The sequence below is a fragment of the Gopherus flavomarginatus genome, chromosome 17 (genome assembly GCF_025201925.1).
Source record: "Gopherus flavomarginatus isolate rGopFla2 chromosome 17, rGopFla2.mat.asm, whole genome shotgun sequence".
In the NCBI taxonomy this organism is placed as follows: domain Eukaryota; kingdom Metazoa; phylum Chordata; order Testudines; family Testudinidae; genus Gopherus; species Gopherus flavomarginatus.
Genome location: NC_066633.1, coordinates 18,216,075 through 18,236,461, shown reverse-complemented (window position 1 = coordinate 18,236,461; position 20,387 = coordinate 18,216,075). Strand labels below are relative to the sequence as shown.

At 48.5% G+C, this 20,387-nt stretch overlaps 1 protein-coding gene across 1 annotated transcript in view; it reads left to right on the top strand.

Moving 5' to 3' along the window:
• Nucleotides 1-20,387, top strand: part of LOC127036277 (collagen alpha-1(I) chain-like) — an 83,110-nt gene that overhangs the window by 49,985 nt on the left and 12,738 nt on the right. Inside the window, exons 29-47 of the mRNA XM_050927087.1 lie at nucleotides 362-469; nucleotides 2,168-2,221; nucleotides 3,197-3,250; nucleotides 4,061-4,114; nucleotides 5,204-5,311; nucleotides 7,145-7,198; nucleotides 7,561-7,668; nucleotides 8,706-8,759; nucleotides 8,925-8,978; nucleotides 9,533-9,586; nucleotides 10,525-10,578; nucleotides 12,417-12,524; nucleotides 13,233-13,286; nucleotides 15,153-15,206; nucleotides 15,612-15,665; nucleotides 16,348-16,401; nucleotides 16,787-16,840; nucleotides 18,159-18,212; nucleotides 20,030-20,083. Of these exons, the coding sequence (XP_050783044.1) occupies nucleotides 362-469; nucleotides 2,168-2,221; nucleotides 3,197-3,250; nucleotides 4,061-4,114; nucleotides 5,204-5,311; nucleotides 7,145-7,198; nucleotides 7,561-7,668; nucleotides 8,706-8,759; nucleotides 8,925-8,978; nucleotides 9,533-9,586; nucleotides 10,525-10,578; nucleotides 12,417-12,524; nucleotides 13,233-13,286; nucleotides 15,153-15,206; nucleotides 15,612-15,665; nucleotides 16,348-16,401; nucleotides 16,787-16,840; nucleotides 18,159-18,212; nucleotides 20,030-20,083 (1,242 nt within the window). The remainder of the gene's footprint in view (nucleotides 1-361; nucleotides 470-2,167; nucleotides 2,222-3,196; nucleotides 3,251-4,060; nucleotides 4,115-5,203; nucleotides 5,312-7,144; nucleotides 7,199-7,560; nucleotides 7,669-8,705; nucleotides 8,760-8,924; nucleotides 8,979-9,532; nucleotides 9,587-10,524; nucleotides 10,579-12,416; nucleotides 12,525-13,232; nucleotides 13,287-15,152; nucleotides 15,207-15,611; nucleotides 15,666-16,347; nucleotides 16,402-16,786; nucleotides 16,841-18,158; nucleotides 18,213-20,029; nucleotides 20,084-20,387) is intronic.

The following is a 20,387-nucleotide window of genomic DNA, read 5'->3' as shown; positions in this document are numbered from 1 at the left end:
TTCTACAGGTTTTGTGTCTCCAGCATTCTTGACCGTAGCAAAACATCTAACTTTAAAACTCTTCTTTTGTAAAAGGGGGGAGGAGAGAGAAATTCCCATGTTGAGATATTCAGTGAACACGCCTTTGTGAGCTACAACATTATAAATATTTCTGGGGGCTCTGATGGTGCCGTTATAAACCATACGAGTGATTTTTTTTTTTTTTATAATCACTTCAGACACTGTATTTCACCTCTCAGCTCTTGGGCGCAGTAACTGACTATTGGAACTCAAATGCCACCTGATGTGTGTGAGATTCATAGAGTATCTCTTCCCATCTACATGCGTAGATAGATGCATAACTGTCCTTTCCTTTGCACAGGGGCTTCCAGGCATTCAAGGGCCAGATGGCGTCCACGGTAAGCCTGGTGTGCCAGGAGAGAACGGGCCTGCTGGACTGAGTGGGGCTGCAGGACCGGCTGGATACCCAGTAAGTACAGATTCTGATTTCTTTGACTGATGAGTAAGGTGAGAATGACACCATCAGGCATCGCTCCGCTTGTCAGTGGGATTAGAGACGTGCTCCATGAGCTGGAAGATGTTATCAAAGCTTAAATGCTGAAGAGGTCTCCTCTTCTCCAGCTCCATGGCTTCATTGTCTGAGTTATGTACTGTATGGCTACAGATCTGCCGAGTGCTTCACCCCACCCCCTAGTTACCTCAAGATCAGATACGTAACCTGTGTTCCCATTCCTAAACTCTGCAGCACTGAGTCTCTTATGAGACAAAGATTTGTAAGGCGCTAATAAAATCCAGGTGTGATGTTATATGCACCAGCACCCTTCCCCCGCCTTCTCCAGCTGGGCATGCCAAGGGACATCAGTGCAGTGAAACTTTATTGAGGTGACTCACCAAGTGGATTTAGTCTTTTGGGGGACGCACCATTGAGAGAGAATGAAAACTACCACTTGCTGGAAGGTGGCCTACAGGGCTGTGAAATGCTATTTAAAGTGCGGGAACCCTCCAACTCCAATCCCCCTGCTTGGCGCTCTCTCCCCACCCTGTCCCCCTCCTGCTGCCCCTCTCTCCCTGTGGCTGGGCCCCAGTAACTACCAGGCTGACTGGCCACTTGGTGGTTCCAGCTGCTTCCTCCACACTGCTGCTGTCCAGATCTTGCTCCCCATGCCACTGCCTGCTGCCTCAGCCCAGTGGAAGTGACCACATGGAGCAGAACATTTCTGGGGCACGCACAGGGCGGGCAGTGATGCAGGCAGTGACAGCCGACCCCCACTCGGTCCTTCTCACAACCCACTGGTGAGTCAGACCCCACCGGTTCTGAACATCTCATTAATGGAACCAATGATTCATGTCTCAAGTGGGGCTCCAGGTGCAAGGTTAAAAGATTAAAATGCTCAAAAATGGTGACAGATTTGGGGAGCCCAAATTTGAGGGGGCCTGATTTCCAGAGGGCAGGTGCTCCGCACTGTCTGAGAAGCAGGCCCTCTTCAGGGGTATCAAGTTGCTCCCCACCCCCAAATAGCTAGTCGCTCTTGAAAATCTTGGGCAAAATAACTTCAGCTCCCCAAGACAGGGTTACTCTATGCAATCGACATGCAACAGCCCCTGCCTCCCTTACGCTCCACTGTGCATACAAGATGGGCAGAGTGTATCCCTGTAATCCAGCACCTCATCTTGTATTCGCTGCTTGTGTCTCTGGTAGCCCATTGCAACAGCAGGAGGTTTCTCTGAGGCACTTCTTAGCCCACAGTCGTAACACGGTTCCTGTGCTGTGGAACCTCCTCCAGCTCTTTGCAGACGGGCCAGATTTTCAACCTTTAGACACAGGGAGGGGTCTGTGATAGGCATTTCAGGCAGCCAGGTTGGAAACATCGTCCGTCAGGGACTCAGTGTACCCACAGATCCTGTAGTTTGATGTTCACCGCCTTTGTCAGCCTACCTTGTTCTTTCAGTCTGGGTGTGCCGGGTGTCGCAGTGATGTTTTCCTAGTCAGTTGTGACAGAAAGTGTGAGCTTGCCAGAGGCCTGAGCCCCGGGATCTAGTGGGAGGGAGTCAATGGTGATATACGAGCCCTTAGACAGAAGCTGAAGACTGGCTCATCTTATGTTGGGGATTGGCAGGGACTCTCCAGATTAGGACACGATTGCTAATTCAATCCGTGCTCTTGCAGGGCCAGGAAGGGCCAGCTGGGCTGGAAGGGCCTTTGGGGGAGAAAGGAGAGAAGGTAAGGAGGTGAAAGGGGCACCTGATTCCATATCTGTGGATGCAGTGTTACGGATTCAGCACTGCTGCCTGCACTGAGTCTATGTTCATTAATGAAGGACGTGTGCAGAGAGGAGTGATGAATCCACCCCCAACCCCCCCACGCTTGTTGTTCAAATCCTTGCGGGTGGGTGGGGAACAAGATGAGGTGGGTGGGTGGGTGGGGAACAAGACACAGAAGACACAGTGTATCTCCAAAGAATTGTTCCCCTTACATGTTAGAATTATTCTTCCTATGACAAACAGATTGCGGTCGTCTTTGGGGGGCGGAGGCTGGAATCTCCACATGGGGAGAATGGTGCATTGTGCCCAATGGGTAAAGTGAGAGTGTTAGGGGGACAGGAGGAGGTTGAGCTATAGCACCCACACACCTTCCAGCACCCCCTGCAGCCTCACTCCGGTAACATTAGTAACTTTACCCCTTTGCTTCTCCTGGACGTACCCATGTGCAATGAGCTCATATGGACCAGTAGCTCTCCCCCATGGAGAGCTCACTCCTCTGCCTTCCTCTCAAGTATTGCATCCCAACCCCAGTCACTTCTGAGTCCAGATCTCCTACTTGTTGCCCCAGATCTCCTAAGCCTGTTGCTTTCCTCCAGCAGCCCTGATTACGCCCCAGATGAGTGCTATTCCTTCTTATTAATGGGGGATACCTGCCCAGGTTGAGAGGCACTAATGCACACACCCCAAGCCTTCCTTCCCCCCATTATTTGGGGTAGGAGTGAAAATACCAACATGGAGAAATGTAGGTTGGAGCATCTGCTACAATGAGGAGTAAAACTCCTCTGCAAACTCTCCCAGCACATCTGTGCTCAGATGTCACAGCTTGGTGATGCTAAGTTCAGACCATGGTACTGCAAAAGCTTGAAGGATGGAGACTCTTCGGTGCAAACCCTCACTAAGATTAGCTGCTCGGTTGAATGTCCTGTTTCTTTAGGGTGAAGTGGGAGAGCCGGGAGAAGCTGGCATCAGAGGCCTGGATGGAGAGCAGGTATGGTGGTAATGCCTAGGTCTTATATAGCACTTTTCATCTGTAGATCCCAATGGATCATTATCCCCATTTTATGAAGAGGGAAACGGAGGCACAGAGCAGTGCAGTGACTTGTCAAGGTCACCAGCAGGCCAGTTGCAGAGCTGGAACTAGAACCCAGGTCTTCTGAGTCCCAGTCCAGTGCTCAATCCACTAGGCAACCCTGGTAAATAGCTCAGGAAATCATGTCCTTTGTCCCCTTTTTTAATGTTCCTCTCTCTGGACTTTTCAATCCCCCTTCCCCTTGGCTTCCAGCTGCTGGGAGGAGTAGAGTTTGAGGGCTGCTTGTTCGGAAGGAAAGCTGTGAGAGTCAAGACTTTCTTGTCATCTTAGTTATCGGAGTTGAGTATTAGTGCTGCCCCAGGGCTGACCTTCAGCCAGATAATATGTCTGCAAGGCAGGATTTGGTGTAATCTGCTGGTGTGTGTTTGTCAGAGTCTAAAACAGCCCCAGCTGAGGAGTTGTGGCTCTTTAGTTCAAGCGTTTAGCTCTGGAGTCCCCAGTTCAGTCCCTGGTGTGTCAGCCAAGATGGCTTCCATCACCTTGGCAACCTGCCCCAAAGAAGACCAATTGGGGATATTCATCTATAACTCTCATGGGTGTCCTCTCTAGGTTTTCATCTACTGGGTGACTTCCAAGATTGCCCACCACGAAGCCCTGCTCTTGTTCTAGCAGCGCTGAGTCGCAGGTGTGTTGCTATTCAGTGTGTGCTACCAAAGGGTACATAAACTCTTTAAAACATTTACGAGCTGATCTATTTTCCTTCTGTAGGGTTCCCCGGGACTCCCTGGAATGGAAGGTCAGCCTGGGTCCAAAGGGGAGCAGGTCAGTACTGAAGATGAGTTCTAAAACCAGGTTTTAGGAAGCTGAAATCCTTGAGGTAACACTAATTCCTGAGCTGGATTTCTGGGCAGAAGCCTGGATAAAATTCCCCCATGGTGCTTTGGAACTCGAGTTTCCCTGGTGCATGTAGTTGCAGCTATCCCTGTGCTCAGGTACACTCTTTTACGCTCATTCTGTATCTATGGTTCTAGAGCGTGCAGAAACTGAAACTTAGAGGGAGGCCTTAACCTGCAATTAATAATCAGGCATTTTTAAAAAAATCATCCTTATCCGTGTTACTAACCGCTGCTTAGGCTGTTGCAAATGAAAGAACCCTCACTCAGTTCCCTTTTCATGCTGTGCTCTGTTTGCACGATGGAAACACGCCAGCGAGTTTTACTTACAGATTTTCCACTCTGCATACAGAGCGGCACTGGCAGTTCTTCCAGAAAACATGCACACTCGAGCTTTCCAAGGCCGGTTGGCATGATTGTAGGGTTTGGAATAAACAGCCAGGCCTCCCAGTTTTTGCGGTTCATCCGTCATTACCGTCAGTGCTCATGGGTGAGATTTTCAGAAGCGTCTAAAGGAGTTAGGTGCCCAGTTCTCATAGATTTTTCCAGTGGGAGTTGGGCACCTAACTCCTTCAGTGCAGGTGCCTGGGGAGAGAGTGTTCCATCCATGGCAGCCAACAGAAGATACCAGCCTCCGGTGGCTGTAGTTTTGTTTTATCATTCATTTACTGTTTTGTGCCTGGTAAATAATCACTGTTCTCCAGAATCCACCCTCCCCAGGCAGCCTCAGCAGTTAGCCGCCTTGTTCTCCCATTGTGGTTCAGGGGAGGACCGTCACCCTTCAGGAAACCCCAGTCCGCATGATTAAGTTACTCTTCTTGGGAATTTTCCTCTGATTTGTTGTTACAAATTATAGCAAGCGTCTGCTGGATTGGAAACCCACCAGCCTTACCTCCTGCTGTCAGGATCTATCTGCTTGTTGAGGGGTTAATGATTTATATTGAAAATCAGCAGATATCCAGAACACAGCTGGTAAGGTCTGCTGGATAATAATACTTGTCATCTTCTTCCTTTCCAGGGAGACGCAGGAATCTCAGGGGCTCCAGGTGTCAATGGAGGCTCTGGGGAGCCAGGAGAGGAAGGGCCAAAGGGACACCCTGGGAGACCTGGGGAACTAGGAAAAAAGGTACACCTTGGGCATTCTCTGACAAGTGGCCCACCACCATGGTACCCATGTCACTGCAACCCCCTAGAGAAGGCTGCAGTTGTGATCCTTGATGCGAGTAGGAAGCAAGGTTGAGCAACCAGGGAAAAATGATTTGGATGGCTAGATTATTAGACCCAGCTAAACAAAGGGCTCTGAGATGGGCTTGGGGAGGTCTTGTCAGCGTGGGGGGAGAGGGTGGCATGGTCACATAAGTCTTCAGCTAGGGACCAGCACTGTCTATCTCCATCAGCTTACTTTCCTATATATTTCCTGCTCCTTTCAGGACAGGATGTTACTTGCGGTGGTAGCAGAGCTTTGGCCCAGGAAAGGAAGAAGGGCTAGAGATGTCATGAAGTCCACTAGCAACTTTGCTACTGCCCTTGACTTTAAATGGAAGGTGCTCAGATCCTGCCGTGATGGATGGCAGTACAAGTAACGTCTGGGTGTGGCACTAGGAACAGGGCTCATACATGTTAGGTTAGATGAATGTCAGAAAGAGCTTGATTGGAATTTTTTTTTTCTGTTGGCAATTTTGAATTCTCATCAGAAACCTTTTCTTCTGAAAAATCATTTTGGCTGAAAACAGGAGAGGGAGAGGGGAGTTCAGCCAAAAGAGAATTAGATTTTCAGTGTTCCAACGCATACTCTATTTTATTTTAATTTTTTAAAGGAAATTTTACACTTTCTGTGAAAATTCTCATATTGAAAACCCAATTTGCCATATAAAATGGAAAATTTGGGGCCAGCTATACCCAGTGATGGGGATTTGGGATTTGTCCCTGGGTGTCTGAAGTATGGGTTTTCCCAGTATGGCAACCTTCTCCTCTTGCTTGTGAGGGTCCAAGGCCATGTAAGATTCTTCGCCAGCCCCCTCTGTTCCCATCTCCTGCTTGCTTCGAAGTAGGCTTAGCAATTTCAAACCATTCCACTCTGCATCTGCTGTGTAATATCAAGACCACTACCCTGCGCATCCCAGAGGCACAGTAGTGCTACAAATAAGTCTAAAGAAACTGCCCCAGCTCTAAAACTCTGTTACAAACCACTGGAATTCCATCATGCAGCAACGACAGAGCTGGCAGATCTCCCTGCCAGGGCCAAGGGATAGAAGATGCTACTTGGATGTGCTAATAACTCCTGCTGGTGCTGGTCGAAATTACACATGTGCATTGCATGCAAAATAGACTCTAGTGTTGTCCTGGAGACTTTGAGATAGAAGGAAGCCTGGCTGTAGGTAAAGACATAGATTCAGTCATTGGATCTTGTTATAACTTGTCACGCCCCATTAATTCACCCGATGCCCCTATGACTGTAAGGGCTGATATAAAGAGGACTGTGATTAATTGTTCTCCATGTCCATTGAAGGTGGGACAAGAAGTAATTGGCTTAGTTCGTAGCAAGGGAGGTTTAGATTAAGTGTCTGGAAAAGCTCTCTAACCATGAGTGATTAAGTTCTGCACTAGTCTTCCGAGGGAGGTTGTGGCATCCCCATCACTGGAGGTTATTAAGAACAGGGTTGGACATACACCTCTTTGAGATGGTCTAGGTTTACTTGGTCCTGCTGAGCACATGGGGGCTGGTCTTGATGACTTCTTGAGGTCCCTTCCAGCCCTACTTTTCTATGACTTGTGGTGCCTACAACACCTTCACCAGAATTCATATCACAGGCCGAATAATATTTTGCTGTAGCAATGGAGAGTCAGTGTAAGAGGCCTCAATCCTCAGGGACTGATGAGCATCGAGAGGACACACCTGATGCAGAATATGGGTGCTCGCTGAACTGGGACTAAAGAGTTTGCTTCTCCTTTCTTGCAGGGTGACATCGGGGAGCCCGGAGATATGGGGGAGCCCGGGCCCAAGGGCCAAAAGGTGGGGAGATCTTTTATGCTTTCCCTTTGAGAACCTACATTGCCACTCGTGGCCTGCTCAGCCCCTGTTTGTCTCAAACATCTTAGTAAAGTATCTCTTGGTCCCCAGATGAGATGCTGGAGATGTGCCAGGCTTACGGAGGTGCCACTGGACGGCTGTAGTTTTAAGACTGAGATTTTCGAATAAAGCCGGGATTCTTTCTTGTGTGTTAATGATGTAGGGCCACATAATTGGCACACAAGATGAGTTTAAAACATGCGTTGTGTTAATTAGATGCCATTTAATTGTTGGCTCATTTAATTGCAGTTGATTTTACTCATTCAGGTCCTCGTAATAACACATCTGTTTTCACTAATGAACAGGGTGACGCCGGCCCCAGGGGCCCTCTTGGAATGTCTGGATCAGGTGCCATTGTGGGAGAAACTGGTGAAAAGGGACTTAAAGGAGAGAAGGGGCAAGAAGGTTTACTGGCAAGTACAGCGAGGACCTCTCTCTCCATGTGGGTTGCTGGGCCCTGGCAAGAATCCCAGGATTTCTCATGAGGGTAGGAGTTTAGGTCTAGCTGTGTATGCAGGAGAGTTCTTGGCCACCCAGCAGGAAACCAGAGGTTTGCCAAGGACTATGCAAAACATTCCCAGGGAAATTGGAAAACCTCCAAAATTGGAGATGTTTTATGTCATGTTTTGATTTCACCAAATTAGTCCAATTTGAGGGTGAGGGGCTAGAGTTGGGGAAAAGCTTGCCCCCCCACCCCACCCCCAAAAAAGACATGCATTTGTGAGCAAAAACGGGCTATTTTTACACACGTTTTCCTCTTTTTGACCATAATGAGATGGTGTCAGGACTTTTCAAATTAAAACGTTCATTCGACAAAGAGCAGTTTTCACACTGACATGTTCAAGATGCTGACGTTATGCGCAGTTTTGTGCCAAAACTATCAGCTGGCAAAAAGTCCACATTTTGAGCCAGAGTGTCACTTGACACACAACCATGAGCACTTCTCCATGGGGCTTCTCCTTTATGTGCCTCTAAGTCTCAGGACTAATTTTTGAGTCTCTCTCTCTCTCTCTAGCTATTTGAGTTCCTAGTGTGTCTTACTGAGAGAAAAAACTGGTCTGTCAATATTCATGCATGTTTCTTGCTCCCCGTTTAGAATATCTTGTCCCTGAGTGTCTCTCTCTCCTCTAGCCCTGTGTGTTCTTGGAGTTGCCCATTAGGGTAATTATTGGGTTTGCTTCTGGACCCTGGGTGGCCCATGTTGACATTGTCCATTAGTCTGTCACTCTCCAGGCAATTGCTTGGTTCCCTGTGAACCTGTTGGGATGAGATTTTCCCCGTGGCATCGTTATCTGCAGGTTCTGTCGCAGTGACGGTTGGCTGGAATGCAGTTGCTGCTGTCCAGGGCATTCTAGATTAATGCTGGATTCAGCAGCCAAGTCAAGCTCCGGTCTCAGTTTTCAGAGCTCTGTCAGGGTTCTAATAAGTAACACTTCCCTTCCTTCCGCAGGGCCAGGTCGGTGTGATTGGGACTGCAGGACCTGCTGGATCCAGAGGACGAATTGTACGTTAACTTGTATTATTCCTCCTTCCTTTGCTGGTTGCTAGGCCTCTGATGTAGAAATCTGGGGGTCATGCATGTTACTTGACCATCAGATGGCAACTGGCTCCTCTGTGTAAGGCATGGCTATTTTGAATGGGTGTGACCTTTTTTTTTCCTTTGTGACAGGGTGAAGTAGGCATCCTAGGTCCACCTGGGTTAGCTGGCCCTGAGGGAGAGAAGGTACTGAGAAGAAACGATAAAGTCTGACATAGCCTTACCCAACTCACTCCATTGTGATAATGAGCTTTACGAGGTGGGAGAGCTGGCATTGCCGAAAGGCGTTGGAGAGCTGTCTGTGGTTTGGTGACCAGCAGAGCTGCTTTCCTGGGATCTGAGAGGGCTTAGACAACCGTAAAGAGGACTCCTCTTGTGACATAGAGAAGCCAATGAAATTTAAGAACGGAAAACTCCCCTTCCTCTGTTTTACTCATTTCCTGAGCCTTGATTTCTAGCCCTGGGATAACAGGAAAGGCTGCCAGTGAGTTGAAGTATGAAGGGATGGTCCACTCCTCCAGTGCAGTCTGCTGCAAGAAAGAGGCAGTTACCAGCTCAGCATACCCGATGGAGAGAGATTTTCAGTGGCAGGCTTGTAATGCAGGCTGCCTGTGCCAGGGATCAATCCCCATCCCTTTGGGTTTGGTGATCAAAGGGGAGAGGGCTGGGGCAGCCCCACAAAGGTTTTAGTGGCCTAGGTTCGAGGGCAGGATAAGAACTATTCCCTTATTTTTCCCCAGGGGGATCCAGGACCAAGTGGACTGATTGGCCCAGCTGGTGTGGCTGGATTGGAGGTAATTGTCACTGGCGTCCTGCAGAACCCCAGTATGCTGTCTGAGGCGTGCCTCACAGTCACCGTCTGAAATGAAAACTAGAAGAATTCCCCCTTCCCAGCTTAGGCCAGGACTTTCAGAAGTGACTAGTGATTTTTGGATGCTTCAATTCTTGGGTGGCCAACTTGGGCACTGGACTTTAGGAAGTGCTGAGCACCCCCCCTCTGAAAACCAGGCCCCTTTCCTTTACGGTGTCTCAAGTCAGGCAACACAAAGCAGTAGGCCCTTTTGAAACTCTGTTCCCCGCACTTCAGTCATGTTCGTTTCCCCAGTCATCGTCTTACAGACACTAGCGCTGGGACACTGTATTTTACAAGAGTGCTGTAACGGGCTGGCCTGACATCCCCAGAGACAGATATTCTATGAAAAGAGGATGTCCAGGTTGGAAGGGACCTCATCTCATCCAACTCCCTGCTCAAAGCAGGACCAATCCCCAACTAAATCATCCCATATTTATTCCCATATTTGTCCGTGAGACTGATACAATAACGGATAGCAGCCGTGCAAGCCCTCCATCAACGTACTTCTCTCAGAGAGCATCTGTGAGAGGAACAGGGCAGTTTTTGTCCCATGGGCTATTCAGTGCTTGACCTGCAGTGAAGGTGTGGTGGCATGGACCCCAGTGGAAGCCAACAACCTGAGTACTTACCCATAGTCCCTAGTGTACTTGTACTGCGTCATCCAGCCAGCACTGCCATATCCTCACTAACGCCAGCTTAAAGGCAGTTCAGGTGTGCCCACCCCCACTGCAATCACACCTTCATTGAGGGTGTAGACCTTGAGACTAGCAAGGGTACCAGTCTCCATGGTGCTACACTTGGTAGTATCCTAAGAGCTACCAATGAATGCATCAAACAGGTAAGAGTCACATTCATGTTAATTCTTAAATGTTACTGCAGGGAGTCCCTGGGGAAGGTGGAAGAAAAGGAGAGCGAGGCAAGCCAGGGCCTGCTGTAAGTACTGAATCCTGCTCCAGAGCAGAGACTGGGGAGTGTTCAGAGATCAGCTCTGGTGTCATGCAAAGAAGCTCCTGGCAATTTTTAAGGCGGCTGTTCTTTTAACCTGGCTCTTTAATACTTTATTCTCGTCCTGATTTCTTTTCTTACGTTTTAGTTTAATGGTTTGTTTGGTAGGGAAGAGGGTGCTGCTATGTGGAACCAACTCTTATCTGGACTGTCCCACCTCTTGAGTGCAACAAATCAGGCTGAAATCTCATGGCAGCAGGCTTTGTTGCATCTTTCTTTCCACCTAGGCTGTAAATGGCCTTTCCACAAGCTACTTGGGGATTTTTATTCTAGTTCTGGTGAAATCGGAGCACCTCTGAAACTGGGACAAGATGAAAACTAAGACTTTTTCAAACCTCAAGGGTGCTTCCAGGTTTGGGTTAGGTTTCAGGTCAGTTCTGAAGCATCCCCATGTCCCAGCCTAGGAGGCTTAGGACTGAGATGTATTGAAGTTGTCTAGTCTCCAATGCAAAATGAAAAGTCATTGCAACGTTTTGCTTACTCTAACGGAAATAATCTGCTCCTGCTGATGCTAACTGTATTATGGGACAAGAAATTGGCCCAGCCTGGCATCCCTGACTTTTTGGTGCTTCAGAATCTAGATCCAAACAGGACATTAATGTCCCAGCTCAAGACAAAACGGTTGTGTTTATGGTAATGCCACTATGCAATTGCTCTGTGAAGGGGCATTGTGAAAATGTGAAAGGATGGCCAGGAAGGGATCCCTTCAGGTAAATACTTTACTTTCCAATCAAGTCCTTATTTCCTTGATTTCTGCAGAACTGTAGTCAGCTAAAAGCATTTTAAATATGGTTGCCAATAAGACACATGCCAAAGTGCTGCTGTAATGGTGCAATTAGTTACCAGTGTCTGTTGTCAAACATACACAATACATTTTGTTTCAGTTTTTGCTGTCGTAGAACAGAGATGCTTGAATTGTTGGGATCTGAAAGATCACCAGAAATGCACCTCGCAGATAGCCCAATGCCCAAACAGCAGTGCCATATTGTTAAAAGCGCTCACTATCCTCTTCAGTTCAAATTAAAAAGGGCAGATAACCACCTCGCTTCCCCTCATGTACCGTATGATAAAGGCTGCACCTGATGACATGTAACGATTGCAGAGGTGACATTTAGAAAGCACTGCAGATGTACTAATGATTCTGTGCAGCTTAATTGAAGAAATAATTCTTGGTCCGGGTTCTGGGTTTCCCATTGTCTAGGATGGCAACTCCTCTCTCCATGACGACGAATGGTTTTTTTAGTTCAATAAATTCCATTTGCAAAGAGAAGAGAGGAAGTGAAATAAACTTTATCAAATAAAAGAAAGCTTCAAAGATTTCTGAGAAATACTGCTTAGACCTTTTCAACAAAAAACCCCCCAGCTAGGCTAGAGTTGGACATCAGTGAACAACAAGGTGAATTTGTTGTTTCTAGAACACATCCAGTTCGCAGAGAGACCTGGCTGTGAGCTGTGAAGCTCCAGTCCTGACTGAGATCCACAGCTGACCATCCTCGTAGTTGAGTGAAGTGTGGATCGTGGTCCAGTTTGGGGTTCCATCTGGATTCACCTATTCTCTCCTGCTTTTTTGCAAGCTGTTTGTGAGTTTTATCAAATCACACTCGCTTTTGACATTTCCACAACCACGCTCTGAAGGAAGAGACGGTGGAGACCAGTGGTGTCTTCTCTCCACTCTCTCATGCAATGTCACCATGTTGGGTCAGGTAGTAATGCTATGAATTAAGTCCATAAGGCGGCTGCATCTCTCTCTCTTCTATGCGCTCTAGGGTGCAGCAGGCTCCAGGGGTGAAAGTGGGAGCCAAGGACTCAAGGGCTTTGGTGGGCCTGAAGGACCCAAAGGAGATGAGGGGGGAAAAGGAGAGACTGGCCATCAGGTAACTTTATTCACCACCCTCCCTCCTGCCTTTGTGAGACGATTCCCCTCACGGCACCCTCTCTCAGCTGCTGCACATACAGAGCTCTACTTGATCTTCTAAAGATCCACACATTTTGCTTAGCTCCCTTCACCCTGACTCCAGAAGGAAGATGCATGTAACAGGCACAAACCGTGGGTTGCTTTAGTGCAGGATGGATTTGATCTCTGAGTCTGAATGTGCAAAGTGACCTCATCTCTTGCCTGGGCTTTGAGCACATATGATGTGAGTTGGTTGCTCACAGCCCTCCCACATGCATCTTTGGAGACGACACATGCAAACCCTATTTGTGAACATCACTAGCAGTCAGGATAATGATCTGCCATGGTAGCTATCAAGACAGAAGTCCAAGCATCAAACAAATACATTAATAACCTTGTGCCGCTCTGTGACTTTCTGTTCCAGAGCACAAAATGATTGATATAGATGAATTAAGCCTTATAACTCCCCTTTGAGGTGGGAGGTATTATCCCCATTTTACAGATGGGTAAACTGAGGCACAGAGAGCCTGCATGAGTTGCCCATGGTCACTCAGTAACAGGTCAGCAGCAGAACTGGGAAGAGTGCCCAGAGTTCCTGACTCCCAAGTGTATTTAATCACTAGACTGCCTTTCCTCTGATTCACCCGAAGCTAATGTCAGTTGTGTTTTTTCCCCCCAATGAATTCAGGGTTCTCGTGGACCACCTGGAGAAGTGGGAGCAGCAGGGCTAAGTGGTGTTGAAGTGAGTGGGCCCCTTTACTGCTTTTTCAGCAAATATGGAGTTTGTGGTTTGTGGCTGCCCTCATGGTGAGCCTGTGATCAGAAGTGTGAACAGGGTTGGGCGTGGTGAGGGAAGATGGCTGGGACTGCATCCAGTGTTTCAGAATGGTTAGGTGAATGGCCGAGTATGAACAACATTAAAGATCTGGATGATAGGATGGATTGCAGCCTCAGCAAGTTCGCAGATGACACTAAGCTGAGAGAAGTAGATATGCTGGAGGGTAGGGTCGGGTCCAGAGTGACCTAGACAAACTGGAGGATTGGGCCAAAAGAAACCTGATGAGGTTCAACAAGGACAAGTGCAGAATCCTGCACTTAGGAAGGAAGAATCCCATGCACTGCTACAGGCTGGGGACCGACTGGCTAAGCGGCAGTTCTGCAGAAAAGGACCTAGGGGTTACAGTGGATGAGAAGCTGGATATGAGTCAGCAGTGTGCCCTTGTTGCCGAAATGGCTAACGGCAAATTGGGCTGCATTAGTAGGAGCATTGCCAGCAGATCGAGGGAAGTGATTATTCAGCTCCATTCGGCATTTGTGAGGCCACATCTGGAGTACTGCATACAGTTTTGGGCCCACCACTACAGAAAGGATGTGGACAAATTGGAGAAAGTCCAGCGAAGGGCAACAAAAATTATTAGGGGGCTGGGGCACATGACTTACGAGAAGAGGCTGAGAGAACTGGGCTTTTTAGTCTGAAGAAGAGAAGAGTGAAGGGGGATTTGATAGCAGCTTTCAACTACCTGAAGTGAGGTTCCAAAGAGGATGGAGCTTGGCTGTTCTCAGTGGTGGCAGATGACAGAACAAGGAGTAATGGTCTCAAGTTGAAGTAGGAGAGGTCTAGGTTGGATATTAGGAAACACTGTTTCACTAGGGGGGTGGTGAAGCACTGGAATGGGTTACCTAGGGAGGTGGTGGAATCTATCCTTAGAGGTTTTTAAGACCCGGCTTGATGAAGCCCTGGCTGGGATGATTTAGTTGGGGTTGGTCCTGCTTTGAGCAGGGGATTGGACTAGATGACCTCCTGAGGTCTTTTCCAACCCTTATATTCTATGATTCCGTGATACAAGCAAATTGCACTTGATAACATGAAATTCTGTTGCACAGCAGTGTGTCCACCACACTCATAAATGTTGGGCATAAATGCACACGCATCCATTAAAAGGACATTGTTCTGATTGCAAAGCCAAGCACTGAAAAACTAGGAAGCATCAGAATTTTGATTGCCAGTGCAAGCTTAATTTGCCCCCTTCCGCCCATCTGCGTATTCATTGTGATGTGTCTTTAATTGCTTGATCACAGGCTTAGTTTTTCCACAGGACTCCAGCCTCATTCAGTGCACAGGCTGGACCTGCTTGGAGAGGAATCAAGGTTGTGCAGTGAAAGAGACTGTCACCTTCCTACCGAGGCTTCTTGTCCCAGTTTCTTTGCCCAGCCAGTCCCAGTTCTCCCACCACACCCTGTCTGCCCATCCCCTCTTCTCCTTCCTTCCTCCTACCCCTTTTGGTTCTCAGTCTGTCTCCTTGCCCACTCGTTCTGTCTCTCCTTGTCTCCTCAGCCAGTGTCGGTCTACCCCGCACCAACTAGCTCCTAGACCCTGTCCCCTCCCAGTCCCTTGTTTCCCGCCAGGATCCCAATGGGAGTTGCCCCTGTCTGTACTTATTTACCTGCCAATCAGGGGTGTTGTGAGGACAAAATCCATTCCTGATTGTCATGCGCTTGGATAGGAGTGTGGTGAGGGCCAAGGAGGGGTCTAGAAAGGCAGGTCACCGGGATATGCTCTTTAGGGAGATGTGAATGTAATGGATTGTTCATCCGTTTGTTCCATTAGGGCCCTCCGGGTGAGAGGGGGAAGCTGGGGGAGCCAGGAGAACCGGGACGAACGGTAGGAGTGCCATGTGCCGACTTGGAGCATGTCTGCTCCTCCTCTCCCTGCAAGCATACGTTTCATGCCTCCTTTTCTTCCCTGAAAGCATGACCCCATGGCCTCTTTGGTAGCGGGGCTTGAGGACTTACCTGGCCCCTATCAGGCTGGGTAAAAATCCCTGCGCTGTCTCATGCCCCTGCTCCACCCCCCTTCCCGCCCCCCCGGGCTTTTACAAGCCCTGCTTAGAAATGGGAAGAAAGAACCAGATGTGTGGGCAGGCATGGGGACAGAACTCAAGGAGGAATTGGCATTGAACCCCTTTGTGAGGGCACTGCGTTAGGGGGATCGCTGAAGAGACTTCTTCTTCCTTGGGGAGTTGTTGGTGTTCCCGGAGAGACGTTTCCTTCTCCCTTGTGACTTCAGGGGCCTCGAGGACAACTGGGTCCGGAGGGACAGAGGGGTCGTAAAGGAGAAAAGGTAACTTCCGAAGTCCTTCTCTGCTCTTCAGATGGGGAATGATCCTTCCTCCCAATGGAGCACTCCTGTTGTAGAATAACATGCCCTTGGCCCTATTGATGGTGTGCTCTGTGTCTCTAGGACACTAACCTTTTGAGGTTTGGTGCCAGGGACTCTTCTGTCAGAGTAACAGGTGCCATTGACACGTGGCTTCCTGCTGGCAACTCTTTCGTTTATATAGCTCCTTTCACGCCAAAAGATCTCGTAGCACCCACTACTGAAATGCAGCCACCTCTGGGGCACACTGCAACACTGCGCAATAACCTAGGATGAGTGCAGTTGGCCCTGCAAGGGGAGAGCAGATGAGCAGCCGAGTGCTGTGCAGGCTTTCGTGCCTGTTTTACTCCCACCGGAAAAGTAATGATTGCAAATAGCGTCTCCCTCACCCCAGGGACAGTGACTCTTTCCTGGTGGGAGAGTGTGTACAGTGAAAGAGGGGTGATTGCTCCGGTGTCCTGATGCTCTCAGCAAGATGGGGTTATGGGCCAGATTTGTGCTGTTTTGCTGCATCCTTTTTATCCAAGGGATGCTTTAGCAGCGAACGAGCACCCTTGGGTAGGTAGGGAGGAGCCTTTACCCCCTTTCTGGCAGTTCATCAGAGCTGCTGGTGACTTGCCATGTGTGTGTTTGTCTGTTTCCTTAGGGGAACAGTGGGCACAAAGGAGATCAGGGCCTCCCTGGCAATCCTGGCAGACGGGTAAGGTGACATTATCTTCCCCCCGCGTGCTCTGCATCCACTGCCAGGAGCTGCTCCGTGCCGGTGGTTAACGCTAACCCAGTGTGAACAGTCTGAGTTAATTCCTCTCGCTCCTGCATGAGCAGCACGTAATGAGGGCAGTTTGCAAAGGGGCATGTTTGAGGGTCACATGGGGACGGGACACAGCATCACAGGTTGTTTGGGATACTGTAGCGATGGGGAGAGGATACCGTTCCTGGGGGTGATGCTGGGATACGTTAGCAGTGAGGAGCTTTAGGGGCGACCCCCAGGCGGACTGTGGTAGTGAGGAGCAGAGCTGAGCAGGAGCCATCGCTGATTTTCATATTACTTTGTTCACAAACTCCAGTTCTCTATCATTGCACAGGGCAAGCGAGGCAAAGCCGGGCACAAGCTCCCAAGAGGCCCCAAGGGACCCAAGGTAGGCAACGCAGCTGTTTCTCTTGTCCTTTCCCAGCTGTGCCAGGTGACAGTACTGATCTCACTTTGCCTTGACATGTCTAGCCTTGCCCGGGCTGCACTAGCCACCCACAGTGCAGAGCCAGCATGGACCTTAGGCTGAGTGAGTGGCCTGCACAGCTACTTTGCTCGGCAGTGGCATATGCATGGTTGTGTAGTTATCACCAGTTGGATGTGCCCAGACTCTGCTGGGCAGACAGATCCATGTCACCTACATCTCCTTGGCCTGTCATGCCAGGGCTAAGTCTAGGTCCATTATAGGTTTCATTAACGGTCATCTTGGACAGCCATGGGACAAACTGGACTGGATTTTCCTGTCATCCTGGCCAGGATTCCAGGCACCAAAAGTCTCTGAATGGATTGGATTTGCTTTCCATGAGAACCGCCATGGAAATGAGTCCACCCTTTCAACTGGTTCAGGTCACTGGCCTTGGAGGGTGAGCAGCATGCTGGGCCCTACGGAGCCCAGCTGGGAAAGGCTTTGTCACTGGCAACTGGGGGCGGCTTAGGGCGTCAAATGAAAGGAGCTGTGGTGGGGATCCCCTTGGGTAAGCCAAAGCCAGGGCATCTTTGTGTCTGTGAAGGGTGCTTAGCATTACAGGGCCTAGAGCGCTTACCAGCAGAGCTCTCAGAGAGCCACTGGGGCTCCCTAGCTTCTTCCCACCCTCCCCATCTCATCACTGCTTGCGGGGGAATCTGGTCCCTAAACACTAGTTAGTGTACTACAGCACATACGAGTCCTGATCTGATAGCCCCTGATGGTGCCAAGCCTGCGAGATGCTCTTGCCTTTGCATGGGCCTGTCCCAGCTGTGCCACTGCTGCTACGGTGTCTCTGAATTCTCTTTCTCTTTCCCCTGTGCTGAGGGTTTTCACAGCAATGAAACGGTAAGAGGCTGATTAGCATCACCGGCGATCCTGCAGAGAGCTGATCTGTCCATGTGGCAAGGTGGGGAGGAGCCAGTAGAGAAATGGGAGGAGAAGCACCTTACCTGCTTTAGGCTGCTCATGGAGCAGTATGTCCTGTTCCTCACAAACTTTCCCCACATCTTGCATACGGTCGTTTGTCCTCACTCTTACTCTGTGGAAGAATCATCTGGGCCAAATCCTTTCACTATCTCTTATCTAAAGCGTGGATCCCAGGACCTGTTCCCATCTTTCTGGCACATGCATCATCTCCACAAAACTCTTCTTTGTTTCACAAGAAATGCCAGTGGAATCATTCCTAACTTGCTGTTCTACTATGACACTGAGATGGATCTCTTCTCCTTCTGCCTTCCAGGGCCATCCAGGTGAACCAGGGTCAGAGGGACCACGTGGCCCGCAAGGACCTTACGTGAGTATTGGCCACAGAGATGGGATAGGTGTCTCTTCTGAGCCTACTCTTTTGCTGACAAGTTTTAAATTAAGATTGGGTTTTTTGGGTTGTTTTTTTTTCTGAAAGATCTGCTCTAGGAATTATTTTGAAGAAGTTCTCTGGCCTGTGGTATGCAGGTGGTCAGACTAGTTGATCAAAATGCTCCCTTCTGGCCTCGGAATCTGACTCTTTTTAGGCATAGAGCACACAATGCTGAAGAGCTTTCTAAGAGAAAGGAAGGGCAGTCTGGTGTGTAAGAGCAAAGTTCAAATCCTGGCTCTGCTACAAGGCTCTGTGTGGACCGGGATCCTATTGTGCTAGGTACTGTACAAAGGTGGAGAGTCCAGGACTGCTTGGAACCTTGTCTCAGGGAGAGTTTGGTGCTTTTTGCTCTCCCGGCACCATGGGTCTGATTCTTCTCTCATTGGTTTGACACCCTTGTAATGCCACCGTCCTCGGTGGAGTTACTCCTGATTCCTGCTGGCCTGAGAGCAGGATCCCGACTAGCACAATGGGGCTCTGTATAGTCAGTGCATGCTCTTTGATGGTGCAGTATCATGTCTTTAGGCTGGAGCAGGGCAGCCTTCACTTTGTGTGAGCTTCAGCTTCCCAGCTGGGAAGGCAAAAGCTGCCTTTTTGACCTCCAACTGTTGCCATGGCAATCCCTGCGAGCTTCATGTTTTGTTCATCTACAAATGACCAGACAGAGGACTGACAAGGACTGCCTGGGTCAAGTCAAGTCCTCTGCTGATGCAACCACCCTATCATATAATCCTATTAATAAATTTATCACGCCCTATCTTAATATTAGTTAGATTGTTTGCCCCCTGGACAGGTTCATCCTATAGAAAAAAATTCCAAAATCAGTTAAGCATAAAGGTCAAAGCTTTGTAGGTATTTTGCCTATTCAATCTTACTTGCCCTTCCAAAAACTAACATTCCTACGGTAGAGCATGCCATATAGCTGGTTAGATTATCCTGATGAAAATAAAATCATGATGGAAAAACAACATTTTGGTATAATCTGGGCATCTCCCATCCCTGAATTTTCTGACCAACCATGATGTTTGAGAAGAACATCTCAGCCTTGGGATGGATATGTCAGGCAGGTGATGTAATCACATTCAGAGAAGAAGTGCCCTCTGTGAACACAGCACTTTCAGGTCAAGATGTGACAGCTAGAGTAGGTCAAAAAAACAATATATTTTTTGGATGGTGTGTGAATTTTAATTCCTTTTTTTTTACAAGTTTTTTCCAAATGTTGAAAAACTTTTAAAAGTTTTGTTGAAATTTCAATCGTTAAAAAAAAAAAAAAAAAGTCCAGTTGAAGAACTTGAAAAGTTTTGATGAGAACTGTTGGAAAAATGTATTTTCCCTGTTGAAAGTCTTTGCTCATCCAAAAAAATTCATCGAAAATGCAAAATTCATAAAATTTCAAGCAGCTTTAATGGCAGCCAGTAGTAGTTGTTACTGGCAAGGTTGGTCTTTGTTGGGGGAAGAGATACTCATGGAGGATTCTCTGCAGCTTGAGGTCTTCAAACCACAATTTGAGGACTTCAGTATCTCAGACATAGGTTTGGGGTTTGTTACAGGAGTGGGTGGGTGAGATTCTGTGGCCTGTGCTGTGCAGGAGGTCAGACTAGACCTTAAAGTCTGAGTCTATGACACGAGGCATTCAGCCCATCTAAAAGTGTTATTGCCTAGCAGAGTTCTCAGCAGCAAGTAACAAACTCAACAGTACTCAGAGTGTCCTAATTGATGGAGATACATGTATGCTACGCTTTTCCCCCCTACAGGGGATTCCTGGACTGAAAGGGGTGAAGGGAGACCAGGGGTCAAAAGGACAGAAGGTATGTAGTGCTCTGTTCTACTGGTCACTTGAGCACTGTGTTGTAGTGGGGGCTTTGCATGGGTGGAGTATGACTCTAGTTCGTGGTAGCATAGTCAGGAGAGTCACTTATTCAAAATCTTTCCAGCTTAGCCATCCTGCTTCTTCGCACGTTGGTCTAACTCTTTCCAGGAGCCTGTAGATATGCACGTTAGGCTTCTCCCTTTCTCCCTTGCCTGTTACCGGTCTTACCCTACCCATCATGTCACCTGGTGGTTGAAACCAAGTCCTAGGAGTATATGATCACTTAATCCCCATATCACCTG